This window comes from Falco peregrinus, chromosome 1 (assembly GCF_023634155.1).
Source record: "Falco peregrinus isolate bFalPer1 chromosome 1, bFalPer1.pri, whole genome shotgun sequence".
NCBI lineage: Eukaryota > Metazoa > Chordata > Aves > Falconiformes > Falconidae > Falco > Falco peregrinus.
The window spans coordinates 47828985-47853267 of NC_073721.1; the positions used below are offsets into that span (position 1 = coordinate 47828985).

Genomic DNA, 24283 nt, shown 5'->3' on the forward strand with positions numbered 1-24283 from the left:
ATGAGCGGGCGGCCGCCGCAACCTCGCTCAATGGCGGCCTCACCCGAGTCCCGCCTCCTTAAGCGGCCCAGCCCCGCCCTTCCCCGGGGCCAGCGCGCCTGCGCAGCGCCGCCTGACCCCCACGCGCGTGACCCCGCGCCGGGGGCAGCGAGGCTTCCGGTGGGCGGCAAGATGGCGGTCGCCATGGCGTGGCTGCGGCGGGGCGCCTGGGGCCCGGCCCGGCGGTGAGCGCTCCCTCCCTCACCCGCGGGGGGGGGATGGGGGGTACGGCGGGACGGGGGAGGTTCGGTGCCCGGTAGCGGGGCAGGGGCGGGCGGGCGGCCTCGCTGACGGCGGCTCCCGCTGTGCCGCAGGTGCGGGCTGGCGGCCGGCCGGAGCTACAGCGGCGGCGGCGCCTACCCCAGCGTGTCGCTGAGCTGCCCGCTGCCCGGTGTGCCCAAAGCGGTCTTCGCGGCGGCCGAGGGACGGGAGCGTTTCGAGACGCGGGTGACGGTGCTGGAGAACGGGCTGCGCGTCGCCTCCCAACAGAAGTTCGGGCAGTTCTGCACCGTGGGCCGTGAGTACCGGCGCCCGGCGGGGGGGCTGGAGGGGAACCGGGCCGCCGCGGGACGGGCCTCACCTCCCCCAAGAGCCGGCTGCCTGCCCTGACTGGAAGGACCGGGTCTGGCAGAGGTTAAATGTCGTGCTGACGTTTTCTTTTCTTAATGCTAGTTCTTATAAATTCGGGATCAAGACATGAAGCGAAATACCTCAGTGGCATCTCTCACTTCTTGGAAAAGCTGGCCTTCTCCGTGAGTAGCACGCTTATCATAGCCAGGTCCTGGAGTCAGTGCCAAACCGCGTAGTAAATGGGCACAGCAGTGAGTGATCGGAAGAGAGCAGCCGAGGGCAGGGCCCGCGCGGTGGGTTTGATCTATTTAAAACAGTGATAGTATTCCTAGTTAACTATTTTGAAAGTCTGTTGTGCTTTCAGCTCCAAGGTCAGTGAGTATTTAGGAAACCTTTGACTTAAATAATGTGGAAGGTGGTGCCTGTTCTGGGCTACGATGAAGGATTATAAACAGTTACTTCACTAACTAATAATGCCGGTATCTTCTTTCTTAGTCTACAGCTCAGTTTGGCAGTAAAGATGAAATTCTGCTCACCTTAGAAAAGCACGGGGGCATTTGTGACTGCCAGGCATCGAGGTATGATGCTCTTTGTGCTGTGCCACCTAAGTGGTTGTAATGCTGACAGTAGTTTGAGTTGCTTTTTCTAGCATGTGGCAGTAAAAGCCGCTTTTTGTTTCGAAGCAGCAGAAATCCATTTGTGGCAGCTTCTAAGAAGCTACAAAAATGAACCCGAAAGGGTTATGAAAATGTGTCATTTCCTTTCAAAAGCATTTAATGAGTAATCAAGCAGCTTTATCTGTGATTTCCTGATGCACTTTTATGGAACAATCATAGAAGTGACTTCTCGATGCAGAACCTGTCTGCTTGTGTTGCAGGGACACCATAATGTATGCTGTTTCTGCTGATGCCAGAGGCCTGGACACAGTTGTCAACTTGCTGGCTGATGTAGTGCTACAGCCCAGGTTATCAGGTCTGGAAACTTAAGTCTCTGCCTTGAAAAAAAATAATTCCAATACAAGACTTGTTATTAGATTTCAGAATTCTTCATTTGATTGTGCTCATCAAGAAGTTATTATGTAGCAGTTTGGTATTTTGTGTGGTGGTGGTGATCTCTTGCTTTTTTTCTTATTACAGATGAAGAAATTGAGATGACTCGGACAGCTATACGGTTTGAGCTTGAAGACTTGAATATGAGACCTGATCCAGAGCCTGTCCTCACAGAAATGATCCATGCGGTAAAATGCTGAAAAGTCTATCTTGTATGCAGTTCCCTGGATGAGACAGGGCTGCATTCTTTTCCTCCTGAAAACAGATTTTTCTGTTACTCAATTATATTTCAGTGGTGGGAAGGAAAATTTTGCTGTCTCTCTAATTTAAATCTGACATTCTACACACGTGAAAGATGTTAACCTAACTAAAATATCTATAACTTATCTTTGTTGACATGGGGGACAACACGTTGTTGAGTTGACATTAGTGAAATAATGCTCAGCTTTTCCTCTCTTACATGTCTCAAACAGGTAGGTGTAATTCTAAAACAGAAAGAGAAGGTTTGGATGAAGGGCGGTAAGTACTTTAACTTACCTGTTCCCTTTCAGGCAGCCTACAGGGACAATACAGTTGGATTGAACAGGTACTGCCCAGCAGAAAATACTGCCAAAATTGATCGAGAAGTCCTGCATTTGTACTTGCGCAACTACTATACACCAGACAGGATGGTGCTGGCTGGGGTGGGAATCGAGCACGAGCAGTTAGTGGAGTGCGCAAAGAAGTATCTGCTTGGAGTGGAGCCAGTGTGGGGCAGTGGGCAGACCAAGGATGTGGACAGATCTGTGGCTCAGTACACAGGAGGCATTGTCAAGGTAAGAGGAAGGTGGAGGTGGCATCAAGCCTCTTCTTGTCTGTTGGAGGTGCAGATTTGGATTTGAGCCGATTTCTTTATAGGCTTTTCTAAAATTTCTTTCTTTGCTTTTCTAAAATTACACAATGGTTTGGGTTGGAAGGGACCTTCTGAGATCATCTAGTCCAGCCCCCGACAGAATTCCATACTGCTAATGAATATAAGCCAAAACTGGCCATGACAGCTATTATTTGGGTGACATGTTAATTACTGGGAATATATAAAGCTGGATAGAACAGAGGTGAAAATCTGTCCTAATAATTTGTCTGCCCTTCCCACAGGTTGAAAAAGATATGTCCGATGTGAGTCTGGGCCCTACTCCCATCCCAGAGCTTACCCACATCATGATTGGGTTAGAAAGCTGTTCATTTTTAGTAAGTATTAACCTAAAATACTATGTTTTGGGTGCCCTCTACTTGAAGAATCCCAGAATACTATCTCATTATGTAAACGTTGGCACTCTTGCTGCTGTGTACAGACAAGCAGCTTTTTCACTGACATTTTGATGAAGGCACTGACCTTTACGCTGTTCTTGTGCCATGTTTCTGACTCTTCTTCTGCCTCTTCACTCATGCCAGTCCCTTGAGAGCTCTGCTGTTAGCTGACTGAATTTCTTGTTGCATTTCAGGAGGAAGATTTCATTCCCTTTGCGGTGTTAAACATGATGATGGGAGGTGGTGGCTCTTTTTCAGCTGGAGGGCCTGGCAAGGGCATGTTCACCCGACTGTATCTTAATGTGCTCAACAGGTTTGTTTCCCTTTAAGGGATAGCAGAAACAGTCTCCTCTAGCAGGTTCACATGGAAGGCTTCATCTGCCTAAGTCAACACCCCCAGGTTTTACATCAGGTTATTCCACTTGAAATATGCGGGACTGATTTGTCAGTTGGGTTGGCATTTTGAGAGGGTGAAGGTAAAAGGCAGAAGTGACCAGGAATCCTGTCTTCCTGCCTTAGTCCAATCCATGCTTTAATTAACGGAATTGGCAGTAGGTACCAGTAATAGTGCTCTGTATTGTTCTGGGTTTGGTCTCAAAGGGTGCAAGTGCAGAGAAGGAAGTAGACGGCACACGCAGAAACTGTCAGAGGCCAGTTCTCATTGACACTGTTGAGAATCCTGAAAATGCAGTAAGAGGGGACTCACTGTCAACGCTTGTTTAATTTTTACATTTAAACTCTGGTTTTTAAATTTCTCAATACTATTTGTATACTCACAGGCACCACTGGATGTATAATGCAACCTCTTACCACCACAGTTACGAGGATACAGGTCTCCTGTGTATACATGCCAGTGCAGATCCAAAACAGGTATATAGCCCTGTATTCAAAGACAGGTGTCCTTAACAAGTAATTTCATCGCTTATTACTAGACAGTAATGTTAACAGAATAAGCATTGTTTTAATCTTCTTTCAATTATCGGTTCTTCCTAGGTTCGAGAGATGGTGGAAATCATCACAAGAGAATTCATTCTAATGGCAGGAGCAGTAGGAGAGGTCAGCAGCTTCACTTCCAGACTACACAGATGGTCTGACTAGCCTTGCTGGAATGTATTTTTGTAGATATGTTATGTATTTCTGTAAAAGAATATAGTAACTTTAGCAACACCCTCACAAAGAGGAAGGAGTTTGCAGAACTCCTATGTGGTATTGTGTATTAAGAGAGCAGTGGCCAGACAGCTTGGAACATCTATTTGTGCTTGCTGCTTATTTACAGGTAGAACTTGAGCGAGCGAAGACGCAGCTGAAGTCCATGCTCATGATGAATCTTGAGTCTCGGCCAGTTATCTTTGAAGATGTGGGAAGGCAGGTGTTGGCAACAAACACAAGGAAGCTACCTCATGAGCTCTGTGCCCTGATCAGTGAGTACACAATGCTTTTCCTTGCCTTGAATTAATTGTAGGTACAGGCAGGGCAGGGCAACTTACAACATACTCTGGTAGCGCGGATGAATTGTCTTAGAAAGCCTGGGGGTATAAACATGACAGATAGGCATTTCAAACCGATCTTCTCAATTGCTTGCAGGCTAGCACAGTGCTTATTTTTGTCAGAAGGAAGGACAAAACAGAAGCGTGGTAGAGAAGGTCTCGGTGATCGATTTCTGAGCACAGGGTCTGACTCGGCATAATAGTAAAGCTGCTGCATGCTATTTACTATGTAGTTGTCACAGCTCTGGCTTTCTTTGTTTGCTTGTTTTTCTCCACAGGTCAGGTGAAATCTACAGATATTAAGAGAGTGGTTACTAAGATGCTTCATAAAAAACCAGCTGTGGCTGCACTGGGTGACTTAACAGATTTGCCCACTTACGAACACATCCAGGCAGCACTTTCCAGTAAGGATGGGCGACTCCCTCGGATGTACCGGCTCTTCCGATAAAGCAGTGTGTTCTGTGGATGTCAGACAGACTTGCTTCTTTTTTAGTATGTTTTTGAGATTATAATGTTGTTGCACCGCCACCCCCAATCTTTCCAGACATACTGTGCAAACATGGAGCTACAGTACAGCTGAACAAAGCTGCTTCAGAACACTGGGCTGTGAATTGCTCGTTATGTTGGGCTTAAAGGCTGCCCACCCTGGCTCTGGATATGAATACTTTGACCCTTTGAGTAGGTTACAAGAGAAGATGGATGTCTGCAGCCTTCTCTTGGTGCTGAGGAGAACACAGCAATCCAAAATATTCATCACTACAACTGAAAGCATGTATCTGAGAAGTAAGTCACTGCTGCGTGTTACCACTTAATCACATCAGCAGTAGAAGTGGGGCTGTCGGACTGGAGGTCCTGGTGCGTGGCCTTCTTTTGAGGAACGTGGTGGCATGTTAAAGAGCTCCACTTAACTATTCTTTGAATTCAGATAGGTATAACTGTTACCAAGGTAAACAAAGACTTTGTCAAACTGAATTAGGAAAATACTAGTTATTATCCATGTGAAGTTCGGCAACAAGTTTCTTGCTGCCCAGGTTTTGTTACAAGCATCATCAATCCATTTCATGGGTGTAATTTAGCATCTGTAGTAATACTAGAAGTCACATGTCTGGAAATAACTTATAATTTTGCTAGAGCTCAGAGGAGAGTAGACTTACGGCATAACTAAGTTTCTGTGGAGTTCATCTGCAGAGATACCACGCATAACGCTACATGGACACTTACTCTAGAATGAAAGCAACTCTATTCAGTTTTTTTTTCACTTGCAAGTGAACTAAAGAATAAAAGTTCTTTTACTCCAGAGTCGGTATACAAACAAAGTTATTAAAGGAGTTGCTGCACCTTAGACTCATACCTACTTTCTTCATTGTTACTCAGATGAACTTAAGGCCTTGCAAAAAGAAGACATAATTGTAGGTCTCACAGCAGAGATGTCACTTAGCTAGGAGTCAAGATCAACAAAATGACAATATTTAGAAACCTTACGATCTTGAAAGTGATACCATGTTACTGAATGATGTGAAGCTAAGTGCCATGCATTTGACATGCTAAAGAAATGGAGACACAAAAAAGAGGAATAAAACATTTGATTTACATAATCCCCTAACATATGTGGCTTAAAAATGTAGATGGCTGCACAGCAGCACTTCACTTGCTAGATGTGTATTGTAAGGAGCAGTCAAACTGGGAGCAGAACACTGAGGCAGCTATTACCAGCTTTATCCCTGTACCTGTCCTCATACAACTAGAAAACATTGTTTGCTTCTTGTGGAACCCACAGTATGGAAGTCCTATTCAGTTGTGTATGTTTGTAAGAAAATAAAGAGATCTCTAAATGTCACGAGTTCTGAAATTCATCAGCTAATGGCGGGGTTTCTTGAACTGGCAGGTGAAATGTGCTTTGTTCAATGCAAACGATTCTGAAGAAATCTGTCCTGCTCTTCCAGCTGAAGGCAAATGGCTCAGATCACCCGAACAACACACAGTCAAAGAACTCTAGTTCTGACAACCCTGCAATAAGAGCTGGTTCTCATTTAAGGTATTGCATTAATTTATTTTTATTCCTTTAAAAAGAAAGGCAATCCAAATACCTGATGGCTACAGACAGGTCAGTGCCATAAATGTTTGTACCGCAGAACAGAAGCTCTGTCTTGGACAGGTTGCATAGTTAGCAGCACTTCCTCAAGTTGTTCGCAGGGTGTTTTATGTACTAAGGTGATTAATGATCCAGCTGATCTGTGCCCATGAAGTTTTTAAGTATTAGCTGTATTTAACATTTTACTAGTGCTGTACTGGTCCATGTAGTATGTTTAGCCTTAACACTACTTCAAAAATAGCAAGTTATTCACAGTTCACTGAATTGGAAAAATAAAAACAAATGGAATTAACTGTAATCAGAGGTAATGGAACTGCGCTGATCTGACTTGCTGCAGTTCCTCTGTGTACTTCCTTAGTATACTCACTTGATGTTATAATCACTTTGGTGAAGCATTACACATTAGCTGTACTTAGACCATTATTTTCAACTCAAGCATCCTGCTGCTGAAGGCAGGTAATATTTTATCACCCCTGGGGAGGGCAAGTGAGTTAAGGAAGGGATTGTTTCAAGCAGTCTCAACAGCCAAATCTATGGTGTGAGATTGATATTTACCCCCTTAGTAACAGAAGGCTTATAAAATAAATATTGAAAGGCAATGTTTCTACACTTCAGATGTACAGTAGTACATTCACACAGATCTTGCTGCAGAGGACCAAAAAAGCCTAAGCCAAACACAGGAGCACCATCCGTACACAAAACTGCCCAAGTCCCCTAACTGGTCCCTGTCACACATTTTACAGAATACCGTACGATTGGCTAAAGATGAGGAGAAAAAAAGCAACCTCACAACATATGTAAGCTAACCAGATCAAATCAAACCGACAAACAAAAAAGTTCACCTTTCTGCAGGCTTTTCTTGGGTCCCCTGCCCTTGGTGATGCCAATTCCAGAAGCTGTGCCTGCTGCGTGGAGTCATCTTAGAACCAAGAGACTGCACCTGGTTACTTCCATAGATAGTGTGGTTAAAAATAAATCAGTTACATCTGTTAGGATGGATGTCCTAAATAACTGACTCCATTTTCTTCAGCGAAAGCACTTGAGCTACATGGATTAGCTCATGCAAATGAATCCAGGATGAGGTTTAAGACATTCTTCACAATCCGCAGCAGCTACCAGAGGTGCTTAAGCAGACAATTCCCTGCAGTTTGCTGTGGCCTAAAATCCTCTTTCTGGGCACCTCTAACAGAAGCACTGCGGAGTTTTCAGCTCAGGAAATGCTACATATGCTGCTGGATTTTTGGTCCTTTTGCTCTTGCCGTTTCTGAAGTTCCCTTGTAATCCGTCTCTTTATACCGATTAAGTAGAGTTCTCTATCAAACTGCCCTGCTGCAAGTGGAATGCTACAATATAAACACAAGCAATTAGATCAGGGCACAAATACATTCTTCTTGTTTGCCCAACATTTCCCAACTGGTTCACACAACAAAGGCCAGAAACCCGGTTTTTCCTTTAAGGCATTCAGCTGCTGCTGTGGGAGAAAATGGGTAAAACAAAGTTGTTCTTCCACAGCAACAAGTTAAGGTTTTTCACAATGCATTTGAATGAAGAAAATATTAGTTGTAAAAAGGCAAATGTACTTTCAATTTAAGCATGAATATGCCTGTATTCATAAAGGGCATACATGGAGGACATCCTTTATAACCCTAAACCAAAAAACTCACTCATTTGAAAAGCTAAACTCTCTTACTGTTAACTTGGTGTATCTGCTGGTATGGTTCATGCACAACAGTTCTTACCTTGGTCTGCTCTAGAGAGACCAGAAGGAAACTCCAGCATCATAGACTCTGCTCTACTTCTGTTTAGTGGATATTTAATACCCGTAAATAAAAAAAATCCCAATTCTAATTGCACTGCTGATAAAGTGCTTTGAGAAAGCCCCATGTTCTAGATACCCGAGTCTTGAAATCCCTGACCATGCTACTCACAGAAAAGACACTATCTACGTTTCAGTGACTCAGCCAAATTTTCTAAGGAGTTCTACTAGCAACAGCCCATGGTGGGACATGAGGGACTTAGAGGATCTCAAAATACTCCACTGACAAACGTGTAAATGCAGCCACCTTTGGGGAGGGAAAACAGCATTGATCCCAAAGAGGGAAACAGGAACAGATGAGGAAACCTGTCCATGCTGACAGAAAAAAGAGAGAGCTGCATCTCAGATAAAACAGATTTATAGTCAATTGCAATAGACTCCATTTATCTCCTTCAGGAGGATTAAGGCACCCGGGCAGCAGGGATGTCAAATGTCAGTGCAAGGTTTAAGCGCTCTGACTGCTCTGACCACTGCTTACATTGCGCAAAAAACCAAACAGGCTGCAAAGTGCTACATGGGATAAACTCTATTCCAGGAACTGTCCTGGCAGGACAAACTCCGAAGAGGAGCATATCCTTAGGATCACTGGAATCACATGCAATCATACAGAGTGGCACAAGAAGGTACTAACTTGTCTCTGCCAGGCCTCACTTTCACACGAAACAAGGCAAATACAGGCCGATGGTCTGAAGTTTTGATCACAGGACAAGATGAGTACTTGACAGCATGGATGTCATCTCTGTACCGACTGCGGTATACAACTCGATCCTGGGAGGCAGAGAGAGAGGGGAAACTGATGGTAACTCCCTTTGCACATCCACCCTGGAAAGAAGCACTAGTACACAAGAGACAAATCCATTCACTTATCACACTCAGTGTCTCGGACAGGGATACATTCATGAAGAATGAGTGTCTGATCCCAACAGCGGTTCTGTGCCCAGCTCGGAGTGCAGGGGAGAATGCACTCAAACAGGATGTAAGGCAGGGAAAATAAAATTAGCAGCTTGTGCCAAACTCTCCCTGTATGCAGAGATTCAATAATCCTTTCTTCCAAACCAGTTCCACCTGCCCTGTTGCCCTTAAGCAACAAATCTCAGCACAATCATATCTCATACATACCAACTGCAGAAGGCAGCTTTTTCTTGCAGGTGAGAATTCCTTTTGGAGGCAGATGTGAGGTTGAGCAGCCCTTCCAAGCATGCTGCTCTGAAATCATCCCTTACCGTGTAGGAAGGAGTCCTTTGTTTGGAAGTGGTGTCATAGCTGTCCCTTCCTATGTCAAACTTGTACGAAGGACGGAAATGAATGTCAGCCTCTTGGAATCCTTTGAAAATAGACCCTGTAAGAGAAGGAGAGAACAGCATGGACAACAGATTTCTCCTTCCTAAGAACCTGATGCATTTCTGCATTTATTCAACACTGCTTAACTATGCTGGCTAGACACAGCAGCCATGTACATGCGTGACTAGAAAAAACAGGGCTTGGGCTCCAGAAAGGGAGCATGCTCAATTTCTTACATAGTGAGGTTAAGAAATAGCCAGTGGCTATTTAAACAAAGAACACCTGGTGCACACACTTCTCCTTCCACTGAAAGCTCATGATGCTTTGCAAATGCTAGCTGTTCATATCTAAACACCCTAGATGCTGTGACAGAATGATGTCCCATTTATAGAGGAGTCAGATGAAACAGTAAATGGCTTGGGAGATTACACTCTATATAGCAAAGTGCTATAGCAAAAAGTCCCTTGTATAGGCTGCCACTGTATTTGACAACTACTAACTTTTTTTTTAGGGAACTTAACAAGCGAAAGCAGGAAAGGTCTCTAGGAAATAGGGATTTGGCTAGGAAATAGGGATTTGGCTGTAATAATTTCTGTGTGTAGATATCTTTGTTCCTGGAGACTAGGGTGAAAAACAGCTGTCCCTCACCCCTACTCATTTCACTAGTGAGCTGGTCATATGCCAGTAGCTTGGACACGTCTGTTTCCAGGTTTTGGTTCAAGATGGAATCCACAGTCTCACGGTCCTTATTTAGTCGGAAGTTGAAGTCACCAAACCAGAATACTTCATCAAACCGAGTGGTGACATCACCTGCAAATTCAAGGAGAAGTGCCAGTATAAAGGTAAACATCCTGAAAAGTTCCGAATTTTCTTCCCTGAATCTCCTTTTGACTTTTGAGGAAAATTAAAGTATAAGATATACTACATGCTCATTAAAACAAAACTCACTTAATTCTTTTGAAGTGAGAGCTGTGTGATGCATAGCTTACTGAGAGTGCTGCTAGGTAAGTTCAAAGAACATAAGGCAAAAATTCTTTTTCACTACCAGGAGATTTAACACTCGAGCATGTTTTCTGCCTGTGACCACCACAGAATGTGGTAATCAACAACCAGTAGAAAATAGAACAGAAATATAAAAAATCATACAAAAAGATGAAAAGAGACCAAAATATCTGTAGGACCTAAAACCAGTATGAACACAAAAACCTAATGCTACACTGCAGATAAAGAGTAAATTCATCTTTCTAGAAAAAGGGCTTAGCTATATATGTAAACTTCATGTTAACAGCACAGTATTAAGAAATGGTAAGGGAATTAGGCAAACAATGTGCTGACCTGTGTATATGCAAACTGAAATAATAGTCCTTCTCTTAAGTTTTGAAATAAACTAATTTCTACTTGTTCTAGAAAACACTGATAAAAATTACACCAAAATTATCTTACTGCTGTTCTGAGGAAAAAAAACAATGAAAATTCCTTTTGAGCTTTCTCTCTCCCTCTCCATTTAAACTTTTTCTCTGAAATTCCCTCCAAAATTACACCCCACCTAAAAAAAAAATGACTAACAAACATCCTCAGTCAAAAGATCCCATGGTCTCTTTTTATACTGTCTGAAATTAGCACTCTCACTCTCTCTTCCTTAGTGTAGACTGAAAGACAGTGCACAAACTGTCCATTTGGGCTCCCATACCACAATGGTTTTACACTTACTGGAACTGGATCGATACGGGTTTGTGTCCGGAACATTCTTGGGAAGTGTAAGGGCTTGAATGGTTTTATTGTAGTCCAGTTTCCTCTCATTCACCTTACTGTCCCCAGCTGAAAGACAGAAACCCCATTACTGCCAACAATGCATCATTTTCATTCAATTACCATTTCTGGTTACAACAGGAGCTTCCAAAGGACACTGGACATTTTCCACATGTAAAATGTAACACACTGGCCCAGGGAGCACACACACTGAAAAATAATGACAGAAGGTGTGGAAAAAGGGATACAATTGTGCAGAATTAATTTCTGGTTTACTAAACACGGTTCTTTTCTAAGTTTGCTACCAAAAAATCCTCCCCCCTTATTGTTTTCAGCTCAGCAATCCTGAGCTTTGACTTCAGTCTGTCCTACTCCTGTGTCCTCTGCAGCTTTTTTACCTGTGTAAAGCAACCCCCCTCTCTTCCCTCAATCAGGACACTTCTAAAAAGATTGTAAATGTCTCACATGTGAAGTGGGAGGTGATGAAGAGAAAGGAGGTCCCAAAAAATGTGAAGCTGATTCCCAGAGCTCCCTTGGTTTTGATCTGAGATACGATTCGTGTTGTCACTGTGGCATACTCCACTTCTGGAAGGAGAAAGAGAAGCTGCTTTTACTGAAAAGCCTCTAGAGGCAGTGAGCAGGAAAGCTAGGTGAGGGACAGCCCTGGGAAGAGGATGGCAGCAGTTCTTTCACCTCCCTGCTCTCCAGCTCTTACTGGACCACACACCTGAGCAGAACCAGATCAGGTCCCTCCGAATGAAGATCGACATGTACAGCACCCCGTGTGCTGCAGAGTAGAGCATGACGTAGTGGGGGCCCAGCGTCTCTTGCAGGCGGATCTCCCACTCTCTTCTGCAGGAAAGAACAACAGCTGGATCACAAGGACAGTACAAGAGACAATAACCAGGAAAGAAAATCAGCATTGCGAAAACAGAGAAATCCTTCTGATAAAGAATGTCAAGTAAGCATAGGCAAAACTTCCACGGCCACAGCGATGCTGCAGTGAAGGCTCGTCAGTCTAACGTGCAACTCCACACATGCCATGCAGCAGGCTCTGCGTGTTGGTGAGAGAGTACCACAGCTACTGCACCGAGCAGCTTGCAAATCTGAGGAAAACAGAGTCCCACTGGGAAGATACCCTAAAAAAGCAGAGTCCTACATGAGGCTTCAACCTGCTCTTCTAGGGTCAGTCAATCCCAGGCAGACTAGAAATTTGCAGCAATATCCTGCTACTGAGCACGTGGCTGCTAACACTAACAGCCCACCCATGGGCGAGCTCACAGCCAGCCCAGATCTACTGTAAGATGCCCACAGAAATCAGACAGTTTTGCTCTCAGCTGTCCCAACAACAGGGCCAAGTTCCAAGTTTACAGAGTTTTGTGACATTTTCCTCTAAAACCCATTTCCCTTGGTGCTCATGCAATGGAATTCAAGAGTCTTATTAAATGGGGGGTTTACTGAATATATTAAGAATATGATGGAGACTCTTTCCAGACTAATTAAAACCAAAGTAATTAGTTAACAATAAAAAAGGATGGTTCATTACATTGTTTTTGCTACCTGTCTGGACAGCCTTCTTGAACCCCAATGACATACATGTCCTGGGCATAGTCAGGATCTGTTGGTAATAAGAAGTCATCCAGATTCACTGGAAGTTCCTATTATTAAAACCAAAAGAAAAGAAAAGAGATAAACCAGCAGTATTAGTTATGCAAGGATGTGCTAGAAAAGCACTAGAAAGGTGCAGCCTAAGCTACAAGTTCCACAACATACACAAACAATCCAGGCTTCAAAAAACAGGTTAAGTGATAATACTAAAAATTCTCCTTCCCAAAGGCACACTTCAACCGCTGTCACTCCAGCAGCAACCAAGATTCCACAGTTCAGCCATGTGGGCCAGCTATGTGATGTTTCTAATTTCCTCTAATGCTTACTTTTTATGAAGCGCATAGGCTATTTACTGAACAGCCCAGGGGTTGCTTGTGCTCTTCCAAGCACAGCTTCTCAGTCACCTGGTAGAATCAATCTTGAATTCCTTGGCTACCTAAAGATGTAGGCAGGAGGCTGTGTTCTTTATCGGACATGTTCTCATCACAAGCACTAAACTGTCAACTTCATATGACCCTTAATTCTATAATGACCCTTCACACTCTATAATTGCAACAGAGCGTGAAGGAGCTGCCACAAAAAGCCAGAGTGACACTTAGCGAGGTCACTGTTTCCATACCTAGTGTCTGAGGAACCCCCTTACAATGACTCTCTCACTAAGATGAACATGCACGAGAGGGCCTTGTAATTTGATAAAGACAAACTCAGGTTGATGAGGAACATAGTCACAAACAGAAAAAAAACAATGCACCAGTCCTTGCAGTAAAGATGGGGTAACCTTACCACTGCCACCAAGACCTGTGGAGACTTACATGCACATACCTTCTGGCCCTGCATGTTCCAGGTGGCCACAAAAATTCCAATATTCCGATCAGGGAAATATCTGCTAAGTTCTTCTGCTCCCAGTAAGGCACCATTTGCCAGAAGGCTGCCTTCCAAATAGCTTCTATCAACAGAAGACCCATAAAAAAGCATCTAAGGAAATGGCATGGCAGTTGGAATAATGAGTTGTAAAGATTCAATCCTGAGTTAATCAAGAACATACCTTTAGTTCAAGAAAACGGCATTTAGTATTATTTGTATTATTTGCTTGCCTAAAGTTCCTTATAAAGTTCCAACCCTTATACAGTTCATGGATCACATGCAAGAAAACAAAACTACTGTCATAAACTGGCATTTTCAACATCAGGACAAGAGTATGACGTGAGACTGATGCTGCACAGGTTCTGTGCTGAGAAGACTGAAGCCATCCAAAGTCCTCAAATCCCTCCAGTACTTACCACAGACACAAAACGAAGAGATTGGTTTGATTTCTGAGTATCTTGAAGCAGCCCAGTTTACTTGAAACATGAAAAATAGCTCCACCATTCCCAGTGCTCTGGCACTAAGTTGCTCCTAATCAAGGATTCAAACTGACATTCTTCCTTCAATTCAGCTCATCAAATTAGCTTTCAAGTAAATGAGTTATTGAGTCTGAGGTCTAAAAGAGTATCACATTTAAAGAGGGTAGATCTGCCCTGCGTCACCTGCCTCTCCAAACACACTGGTTACAAAAGCAAGGGGTATTGGCAAAAGGACTCCAAGTCGAATAAGCATTTTTAATCTTGCTTAAGCTCCGCAAATAATCATGACAGCATGATGTCAGAGAATGCTGTACAACCCACTGGTCTACCCAGCTGCTGACCTGACTAACAGCTTTGCAGAAGGAAGTGAAAGAAAACCCCTCATGGCAAACAAGTCACAATCTATCTTCGGGGCTTCTTTACCAGAAGGTAAAATATTTGGGGTTTTTCCCTGCCATTTAACATTTCAGTTCAAGCCCCATGTACTTTTAGATTTGAAAAAATCCCCCTTTTTATCTCAGAATTACTTTCCTCTGCACCACCAACTCCCACTCTTTGGATCAATGATCAGATTTATCCCTCTAAGGCCTTGCAGACTGTCGTATGTCTGTAATATGTACTCTTAGCTGAGTACTTGGTATCCTTGACCTTTTAACATGTTTCCTGACCTGCAGTATTACCAATAATACCAGTTGCAGTGTTTGTGTGCTGGCAGGTCTTCACAAATAGAGGGTCTGCAGCCAACACAAGACAGGGATTCGATACACTACCAAGCAGGTTAATACACCCATCTTGGTTCCCTCCAATCATCAACCTAAACTTAACTAAGAATGACGACAAATGAGCAACCAGAGCAAGAGGTCAGGGCCACACTAGGAGAAAGTGCTGAGATCCGAGTGCAGTCACACTCTTCCTCAAGAGATTTCTGGAAAAACTGGAGCAGACGAGCTCCTGTGGGACACTGAAGCAGTTCACAGTACATGATTTGATCCCGCCAGAAGCCAAAAAAGCTCAACATCTGCAGAGGGCCCTCAGCATCCTACAGGATTGTGACAGCACTGCATGTGCTGCACAATAGTTTCAAGCTAAAATATTTGGGGGGTTTCCCTGCCATTTAACATTTCAGTTCAAGCCCCAGGTACTTTTAGATTTGAAAAAAACCCCAACTGTTAGCATGCACAGCCACTGTTTCTTAATCTTCAAAACAAATTACTTAAATAGTACAAGCAAGTGGACAGCAAATCAAACTTGTATTTATGAAAACAAATACCCAACTAAAAGGAGCAAATAGAGAGCATTTGTACTACTTGTTTCATCTTCAAACTGTTTCCAGTCTCCACAGCAGGTTAAACCACCACCCATAACAACTTCTGTGCTTTCCAGTCAGTGGGAAGTTCTCTGCCTCTGCCCAGCAGGATTCTGCAGGGCAGCCACCTCCCTTCTGGCATACCGCAAACTTTGCCACGAGAAGCTGGGGGACATACCTGGTTCGAACATCCTTGGAGCGAATGGGAGTGAGCAGGCTGAACGTAGATTTCATGGAGTCTGTAGAGCAATTATCATAGACCGTCCCATTGCCATGCAGCCTGGTATCGTTCAAGCTGCTGCTTACCCTCCCAAACTTGGGCTGACAATAATGTCGATAATCCAGACAATCTGAGTCAATCCTATTAGCTGTCCTCAGTGTGTGAGAGGCCACATTGAACTCCATGGGTGGCAGAGGTCGAGCCGGCATTATTTGGGACAGCCGGGGTTTGCCACCTGCAAACGCCTTCCCCCGCAGAAGCCCACCAAAGGCACTGGAGATCTCAGAGGCTCGTTTCCCCAGGTCAGAGGTGCCTCCTCTGCTCTTCCCCACAGGACTGGCTTCCGAGGCATTTGGTGAACTGTGCAAGGAATTCTGCTGGCAGCACTGATGGCAGGGGCTTGCCCTACCCTTGACAGGAGGGCTGAGGGATGGTTCCTGCAGAGAACCATTTGAGGAACTTGTCTCATTGGGATCAGTCAGACTTTCCTGACTTGTTCTAAACCGCCTCCACCTCCTCCAGCTTTTCTCATCCAGGGATGCAGCACGCTCCAGCCGGGGTTTCCGAGGAGGCCTTGGAGTGACCGATTGAATTTTCACATTATCTTTGAGTTCACCCGGTAGAAGCTTTTCATGTAAAGAGCTGCCTACACTTGAATGATCTTCAAAGGTAAGCACCCCATTACCACCAGCCTCCTTCTTTGCTGCTTTGCCAGCTTTTTTCGCATGCAGGTCCTGTACTGCTCCACCTTCTGTGCTCGGAGTAACACATGCCCCCGAGTGCTGTGGAAATCCATTTGGAGTACTCATTCTCCCCCAGGAACTGGCTATGGATGCTGCTCCTTAAGAAAAGTTCCTCAGAGCATAGTTTCCTTCCCTTGCTTACCCCCGCTGGTTGACAGGGCTTTAAGCCAGAAAGACACAGACATCAAAGACAGCTCAATTTTTAGTTGAAGATGAAGGGCAAGTATTCTTGCAGGCAAATGCATTGTCTGCCGAATTTCACGAGGCGGGATACCCCATTTCCGCAAGGGAAACCCATAAGAATGAAAAGTTACGAGCTGCGAACTCCGCTCCTTAATCAGAAAGCAAGCTCCTCACAGGACCTCTCTTCAGGAACAATTCAAACCTTAACGTGACCTTGTTAGAAAATGAATGTTATTTTCTGTTTTTTTTCCAGAGCAGAGCAGTGAAGCAGCTCCCTCGCTGCTGCGGGCATCACGGCTGCACGTGGTCTGCTTCAAAAGAAGGTTGTGTATCCTGTGAGTGCAGAAGGAAATGAAACCTGCGCCTCAGCCACTGCTGGCTCCGCTCACTGTGGGGTGGCCCCGGCACAACCCGCCCTGGGCTGCCCGCAGCACCGGGGCCACAGACCAGGAATTTTCCAGCCACCCCAGCTCCCACCGGGATCACCCAGCGGGGAGGTCACTGCCGCCTCCTCGCTCTGCGCCAAACCCGGGCGCCGCCGCTGGGACCGGGAGAGCACCCGGGGGTCATGGGATGGGAACGGGGGGGGGGCTGCGGGACAGGGACGGGGGGACGAGGCCCACTCGGGCCTGGGGGGGCACCCCGTTATTGCGCGGTTCCCGTCAACCGCCGTGCCCGCCCGCGGCGGCACGCTGCTCCCGCACCCAGGGCCGCTCCCCCCCGGGCAGGCGGGACAGCACCCCAGCCCCTGCCCCCTCAGGGACCCCAGCCCCGGACGAGTCCCCCCACCCCCCGGCCCCGCTCGCAGACCACTGACCTCGAGGCCCGCTGCCGCCGCCGCGGCAGAGGCCGGCTCCACTTCACCCGCCGCGGCCCGGGCCCCGCCGGCTCCAGCCGCCCTTCTCTCCCTCAGGGGCCGGCGGCGACAGGGCGGGCGGCAGCCCCGGCCCGGGGGCGGGCAGGCCGAGCGGGCGGCGGGAGAGGCCGCCTCAGACTCGTAGCAACGGCGGCGGCGCTGGGCACGGGGCCGGGCAGCGGCAGCGCCCCCTGGCGGCCGGAGGATCGCGCCTCCGTCCCCTCCCTGCGGGGGGCGAGACGTCAATCAATCAACCTCACAGCCCACGGCTGTCACGATCCACCCTAGATTAAAGCAGTATTTAAATAAGCAGCCTAAAGCAAAGCATTTTACACTTAAAATTAACAGCTGTTTATATGAAATCTACAGCTTCAATTTGGAACATTTCAGTGAAGAGCCCGATGCACAGGCACAAACTCTTAAACCAGTTACAGCACAAAACGGCCCCAGAGTCTTTCCAAAGATAGAGGAGAGGTTCCCTCACCCAGCCTGCTAAAGCAATAATCACAAGTAGTAGTAAAATGTGAAAGTGCTCCAGAGCGCAAAATATTTTATTTAAGAATTTACAGTGTCAAATCTTACACTTAGGAAAGATAGCCGCTCCCAGCTCAAAGGAAGCCTTCTTGAATTCAGTTGTTTGGCAGTCTCTACTGAAAGGAGAAAATCAGCAGCAGCCTGGCTGAACTAGAGGAAAACCAAGTGTCTGACTAGGTTTCAGTTATAGAAAAGTAAACGACACTGCTGCTGACCACATCTGGAATTGAGCATGGACCATTATGCAAAGGTTTCTAATCCCCCCAAACAGCGTTTTACTTCTGCTACATACAAACCTTTTAGGACATACGTAAGGCTATCGAGATCTCAGAAAGGTGGAGTTATTCAGGAAAACAAACAAACAAAAACAAAAACCAAAACCAAAAACAATTGGGGACCAACACTGGCAATTTCACATTCACATTATTTCTACTCATGGGCAGAAATTCAAGTAAAATCAAATATTTTGGTGGCAAGTTCTAAATAAAATATGGCCTAATGATTTAATAAATATTTAAAGTTTATTTCTCTCTTTGCAGATAATTCAGATTCTTCAGTGAATATGAATGTTGCATATCATGGTTTTCAAGATTTCCTATATTAAAACCTAAAGATTTTAAAGTCCATCGGCAGAGGTCTCATCTTTTTAGTATGTTTGAAATTCAGCTGTTAGCTATTTAAGACCTTGATTATTTTAGTAATGGAAATTCAAGAACAGAGTATTATGCTGATTCTGGCACTCAACAGGAAAAAATGTAGACAACTTTCAAGCTGTTACCACCTTAATTGTACAGTGCCAGCCGTTTGAGAGAAAGCAAGTAACCGTATTGCACTTAAAAGAACACTCACTCGTCAAATAGTACAGCATTGGCTATTATACAGAGAGCTTCTTTCAGACTATACAATTTGCTTTACAAGTAGTCTAAACCACAAACTACATACATACTAGGTAAGATCCAAATCAAATTAGTATTAGATTACAGTCACAGTTTTCGTTCAATATAGGTCAATTTATTTGGATGAGCTGTGGCCCCCTCCCTCCTTCAAAAAACAAACCAGCGTGAGGCATTTCCCAGATGAACATCTCCAATTTCACACACCAACAAACCAAGTCCTGTTTGATAAGCATTACAATTGTACATGGTCCTCTTAAGGCCAGAGAGTGTTATGTTACAATGTGGACGTGTTTTTCCCCCACTGGGAGGGGGGCATCCTTCAGAAATTAAGGAATCCCTGAAACTATGTCTTTGAAGGTCACACTAGTAGGTTTAAAATAAACTTAAGGAATAAATTGCCTATGCAATTTACAAATAGTTTTTGTAACAGACAGCAACTATTTCCTCCCTTGTGTCTATTCTTTATCACAGCAAAGCTATTTCTAGCCAGGTTTCTTAAAAGGAAAAAGTTACATATATTTCATGTTTGGTAATGATTTGCGTAGATGAGGTGCAAGCAGGGAGACCCATGATAAAAATCACCCGTCATCAAATTTCCATCATGTCAACTGCAGCTAGTACTGATGCCATGTGCCATAAGATTGAATAGTTCTTCGCATACTCAGAACACAAGTGAGAATTCCAAATACAAAGCCATTGTATTCTACTTCAATGTTGGATACTTCCTCTGTCCAATTCTTCCCAGTCTTGAACTTCCAGTGACTGCAGGAGACTGAAAAAGGAGAACCGGAATAAAAAAACATTCTGTGGAAGTATCATACTGGAGACAAAGATAAAAAAAGTTGCCAATAAAGTTTTGAATGCAAACCTGTTCATTTAAACCGGTGCTAGACTTCTCTATATGCACGCCTAACACTCTACATGCAACAGTCTCAATTCAGCTAGTGAAACATGAAATCATGGGTTTGTTCAATAGTTTTGTTCTAAGTAAGGATGAGGCTTTTACTCACTTGTGCAAATTGAGAAGGATTGTAGAACGGTACTGTTCCTGCTGCAGGCCCCCCTGAAGGTGGTACAGTGGCAGGCTAGAAAGTAGATAATCCTCCAGTTACAGAACCGCAGAGCTTCAGTGCCTCTCAAATGTGGTTTGCTTAGTCATACAGAGCAAATATTCACAGTAATAATGCCAACAATATGGACAGAGCAGCATATTGTAACAACTGCCAGAAGTGCCGGTACAATTTGCATCCATATCTTTAATATTACTCGCTTAATGTAGGAATTGGCAAAACAATGTCACATGCATAAACTGTAAATAGCTCTGAAAATCCAAAGCATGCAAAACCAAAACAAGACACCGGTGCAACTTCACTGAATTAGTACCTTCTGCTTTTGTTAGTAGACCTTAGGACTTGCCCCAAAATAAACATTCTACATCAAGCTTTGCTTTACTAAGAAATATCAGAAAGAATTTGTATCACCCCTTTATGGTGACCCCACAGTACTGGAACTTACAGCAGAGATGAAGCATTCCTTTAATTCCTACAGGGACTTTTGCAGATGAAACAGGCTATGGTATTATTACCAATTTGAGACAGGCAGCAATAGAATGACAAGGTTTTACTTGTATGAGTTTTTTTAGGAGTTTTGTTGGTTGGTTTGTTTATGTTTGTTTAAAAATCAACTGACTACTCTGGTGTCGCAGGGAAGAGCTGACCAAAATTATTAAGTGAATCTCTCAGGAACATGAACATAAACAAAAAGCATGCCTGGATTACATGCATTCTTATGAATACAAAAAAATTGAAGACCCTGTTTGAGTGTTAAAAGGAACACTACATCATTAGTTACTTTTGATGTTATTTCTGTGAAATGAGAAGTGGGGAAAATGACTAAAAGTAGCATTAGTAAATATTTAAGCAAATGCAAAATGAAGAGGGGGGAAAATAAGTTAACATAAATGAAAATGGCCAGCCACATGTACCTGATTAAAATGCTGGCTTACTTCACGTGATAATGAACTCATTGAACTAGAGCGCGAAAGCTACAAAACAGCAAGAACACACAAATACAAAAAAACACAAATAAAAAAGTCGTCATGCATGTCACTGCCCCAAGCTTTCAGTTGTTTTATTTAACTTTAAAAGTCTCACTGCCAAAGGTTAAACCAACTTCAAGTTAAAAAAAATGTAAAGCCAGAAGTTAGTTTAAATCAAAAGGACTTCTTAAAGCACAAAATTATGTAGATATAGAAAACATTTAGTAGGAACAAAGGCGATGTTACTCTGCCTGCACATAGCAATCTATTCTCCTTGTTGTGTCTTGCACTTAGTATTAGTGAAATTATATGCATGCATGGAGGCGAAAAGAGATCTTCACCCTGCTATGGACATTTAATTCTGAAAAAGGCTTGTAAAAGTCTACTTAGATAGAAAAAGGAGATCACACCACAGAATGTAGGAGACGGAACTTCGTGTATGGGCTTAGAGGTCTTTTCAGTACAATTTTGGAGGCAGACACGTGCTTCCATCTTGGCTAGTCATCGGCAACTCAATCAGTTACTTGTTGTTTTAGATGGCCCATGTTAAGTCCACTACAAATTCATGGTTGAAATATGCTGCAAAAGTCATTAGCTAACTACTTTGAATCAAGCCTTACCTCGCCTGATTGGGAGCCATCAGGGTTAGAAACAGGAAGTCCAGATCCAGGAGGAAGGATTGCAGGGTTTAAATACTGAAGAAAAACAACGCACTTTTATTTATCTTTGTTACTATGATGCTATTTCACATTTCTGCTATATTGATGCCACTGAAGCAAAATGTTACAATACATCAAACCAGGTGAAATATGCAGTGTATGGCTCTTCCTATGTTCTTTGTCCCTTTCCTGACACATACTGCACCCACTAGAACCTGCAGCTCTGCCAGATGAGCAAACATATCTTCTCAGGGGCTTCGTACTTCAGTTTCCCTTCTCCAGTTCTTTAACTAAAATGTTATAAACATAATCCCTACAACAACATACTTTGTATGTACTGTGGCAATGAAAGTATTGTTCAGAATCATGATGGTTTTTTAATCAGAAGTTTAAATTATATATACAAGACATTCTTTCTAACCCACCTCTGGCTCAACAGCTGCAGCAGGATCTGCATTGGTTTGACTTGCAGCTGGTGCATGCTCTGCTGCACCACTCCCTTCCATTGGCTGGGGTTCCCCTGGAACTACAAAGAAACCAGAATTCAGCCAAACACACCACATCAGGGCATTTGATTTCATGGAATGAGAAGGAGGGACATCAGCAGAACTGAATGTCTGCAACACCAATCTTCTCGCAGGAAAAATGTAATTTAAAGAGGGTAGTGTCAGTGTCTCTAGATGCCCCAATCTTGTTACAAGTGTTCAAGCAGGAGATGCATACAGTTCATACAGATAACCTTGGTGCACCACAGCACGTAGTGAAAGCAGGAAAATAAAAAAAAGATGGTAAGCAGGTGTGCAGGCAAGACGTCTCCCATTCTTCTGCCAAATAGCAGTCTTGGAACTAAGAACTGGTGTCAGAAGTGAGCACAAGATACTGAGCAACACAGGAATACGACACCATTCAAATTTTGCTATTTGGATGGCCTAGCCATTCTGCAATAGGACAGGGGGAGGGCAAAAAAAAGAGAACCCCTTTATTTGCAGCATGCAGAGCTGGGCTTTACTAACCCATTTGTTTTACTGCAGTTCTCAGACTGATTCTACTTCTAGAACAAATCGGAGTTAATAAGATGGAACATTCTTAAATGTTCGTTAAAGGCTACATAATATACACACAGCCAAAAGTGACTTAGACATACAACCTCCTTACAATTTCATCCACTCATGACACACCTGAGTTTGGAACAAACACATTTGCAGGAATTGGCATTGGTGCCAAGGGGGCAAATAAGTCTGATGGTGCAGGAACAGCACCGCTTGACTTGGTTCCACCTGGATTCAGGACATCAACATAACGGGCTCTGCTTCCAGCTAAAACAGAAAAATCCAGAAATAACAGAAATAAGCCTTGTGTTAGTCATCCCCATGTCTATTTCAAACTGTTTGCTGGTTAAGCCATCTTTCCAAACCAGAAAATAACACTTCAGGGATACAAACAGTAATACCCAAGTCACGGTACAGTTGGGACAGCAATCTCAGTGCAGAAGCTAGGCACGAGCTAAGCCAGCAATAGTTGCAGCTCCATGGTATCACTAAGTTGCCAACCATTCCCCTAACAGCTCCAGCAAAGCCAAGACTTCTGCCTTCACATTTTATGCAAGACAAAAAAACCCTTTAGATCTTCCATACTTCAAGCATCAATGTTGCCTGTTACCTGCTCTTCTGGAAAACATGTTGACAGGGGCACTAGGTGGGCCTCCAGGTCCAGGTGGAACAGTCTGAGGAACTTTAGGAAATCCTGTCGGAGGTGGCGGTGGAGGCTTACTCTGCAGGGAGAAAAAAAAAAATCCAACCACATTGTTGACTGAGAGTTTTAAACCAAGTATCCCTCTGACTTTTTTTCCTTACTTATTCCAGAGCACATAAAAATGGGTATACAGGCATACATCCTGTAGTGCAGACCAGTATTTCCCATCTTCCATCTAATAACTAATGTAAAGGCATTTCTGCAATCCACCTACATTCACTCTAAAAGGAAGCATTTACAATGATGGTTGTTATCATTTGTGTTTTGAGACAGATCCTTGAATGACAAGGATGGACAGGATGTCTATATGATGCATTACATTTTCAAAACTATAGACTCCTCCTACCTTTTTTCCCCTATATTCTGTTTGCAGCAAAATAACAAGCAACTGTCTAGGCTGCCGACCTCTATGAAGAGATACACCAGACTAAGTTTAGAGCAAATTCCCTTGTAAATTCAATTGCAGTTACCGGATCCACACCAGCAACTGAAGATACAATTGGTACCATAAGGATGTAGACCATAAATAGATATAACCTGTTCATTAGTTTCAAGATTTGGTGCATTTAAATCCAAATTCAGTAAAAGGCAGCTCTTAAGAGCCCATAACAGATTAAAAAAAACTGTGTGCCAGTACAGATTTTAGTTTTCCACTTGGAGAAATAATGAGTACTCATATTTTTACCTCTTCTTCTGGTTCATCCAGATTAACCCAGCGTTGTTTCTGTTCATCCCAAACAATCTACAAGAAAATCACAGTCAAAGATTAGGAGTT

The 24283-nt window shown here is 43.9% G+C and overlaps 3 protein-coding genes across 9 annotated transcripts in view; 1 reads left to right on the top strand and 2 right to left on the bottom strand.

The window, feature by feature from the left end:
- The first annotated feature begins 15 nt into the window (after positions 1-15).
- Positions 16-6269, top strand: PMPCA (peptidase, mitochondrial processing subunit alpha). Its single transcript, XM_055797460.1, has 13 exons — positions 16-224; positions 354-556; positions 712-791; positions 1105-1187; positions 1487-1581; positions 1746-1846; positions 2210-2473; positions 2793-2885; positions 3140-3258; positions 3725-3815; positions 3939-4001; positions 4222-4366; positions 4711-6269. The coding sequence occupies exons 1-13, from the start codon at positions 31-33 to the stop codon at positions 4878-4880; spliced, it is 1701 nt and encodes a 566-aa protein (XP_055653435.1). The 5' UTR covers positions 16-30; the 3' UTR covers positions 4881-6269.
- Positions 6270-6461: 192 nt separating this feature from the next.
- On the bottom strand, positions 6462-17050 carry INPP5E (inositol polyphosphate-5-phosphatase E). The gene is made up of 10 exons (XM_005231236.4): positions 15806-17050; positions 13801-13924; positions 12931-13028; positions 12098-12222; positions 11836-11955; positions 11332-11439; positions 10270-10431; positions 9564-9679; positions 8972-9108; positions 6462-7867 (listed from the first exon to the last, which is right to left on the bottom strand). Exons 1-10 carry the CDS (start codon positions 16654-16656, stop codon positions 7735-7737), a joined length of 1974 nt encoding a protein of 657 aa, XP_005231293.2. The 5' UTR covers positions 16657-17050; the 3' UTR covers positions 6462-7734.
- Positions 17051-18153: 1103 nt separating this feature from the next.
- Positions 18154-24283, bottom strand: part of SEC16A (SEC16 homolog A, endoplasmic reticulum export factor) — a 31646-nt gene continuing 25516 nt past the window's right edge. For 6 of the 7 annotated variants that reach the window (XM_055797353.1, XM_055797348.1, XM_055797374.1 and 3 more), the window contains 8 exons: positions 24194-24250; positions 23416-23527; positions 22935-23072; positions 22182-22282; positions 21718-21792; positions 21044-21103; positions 20070-20144; positions 18154-19831 (listed from right to left, as the gene is read on the bottom strand). In XM_055797353.1, the coding sequence (XP_055653328.1) occupies positions 19763-19831; positions 20070-20144; positions 21044-21103; positions 21718-21792; positions 22182-22282; positions 22935-23072; positions 23416-23527; positions 24194-24250 (687 nt within the window). In that variant the 3' untranslated portion in view covers positions 18154-19762. The remainder of the gene's footprint in view (positions 19832-20069; positions 20145-21043; positions 21104-21717; positions 21793-22181; positions 22283-22934; positions 23073-23415; positions 23528-24193; positions 24251-24283) is intronic. The other variant, XM_055797360.1, reaches the window with a different exon arrangement.

Coding starts and splice junctions, on each gene's coding strand:
- PMPCA (XM_055797460.1), top strand. CDS start 31: ATGGCGGCCTCACCCGAGTCCCGCCTCCTTAAGCGGCCCAGCCCCGCC. Junction 1,582..1,745: donor GCTACAGCCCAGGTTATCAG/GTCTGGAAACTT, acceptor TTCTTATTACAG/ATGAAGAAATTGAGATGACT. Junction 2,474..2,792: donor ACACAGGAGGCATTGTCAAG/GTAAGAGGAAGG, acceptor CCCTTCCCACAG/GTTGAAAAAGATATGTCCGA.
- INPP5E (XM_005231236.4), bottom strand. CDS start 16,656: ATGAGTACTCCAAATGGATTTCCACAGCACTCGGGGGCATGTGTTACT. Junction 13,925..15,805: donor TCCAAGGATGTTCGAACCAG/GTATGTCCCCCA, acceptor TTCTGTTGATAG/AAGCTATTTGGAAGGCAGCC. Junction 10,432..11,331: donor CCCGTATCGATCCAGTTCCA/GTAAGTGTAAAA, acceptor TTGAATTTGCAG/GTGATGTCACCACTCGGTTT.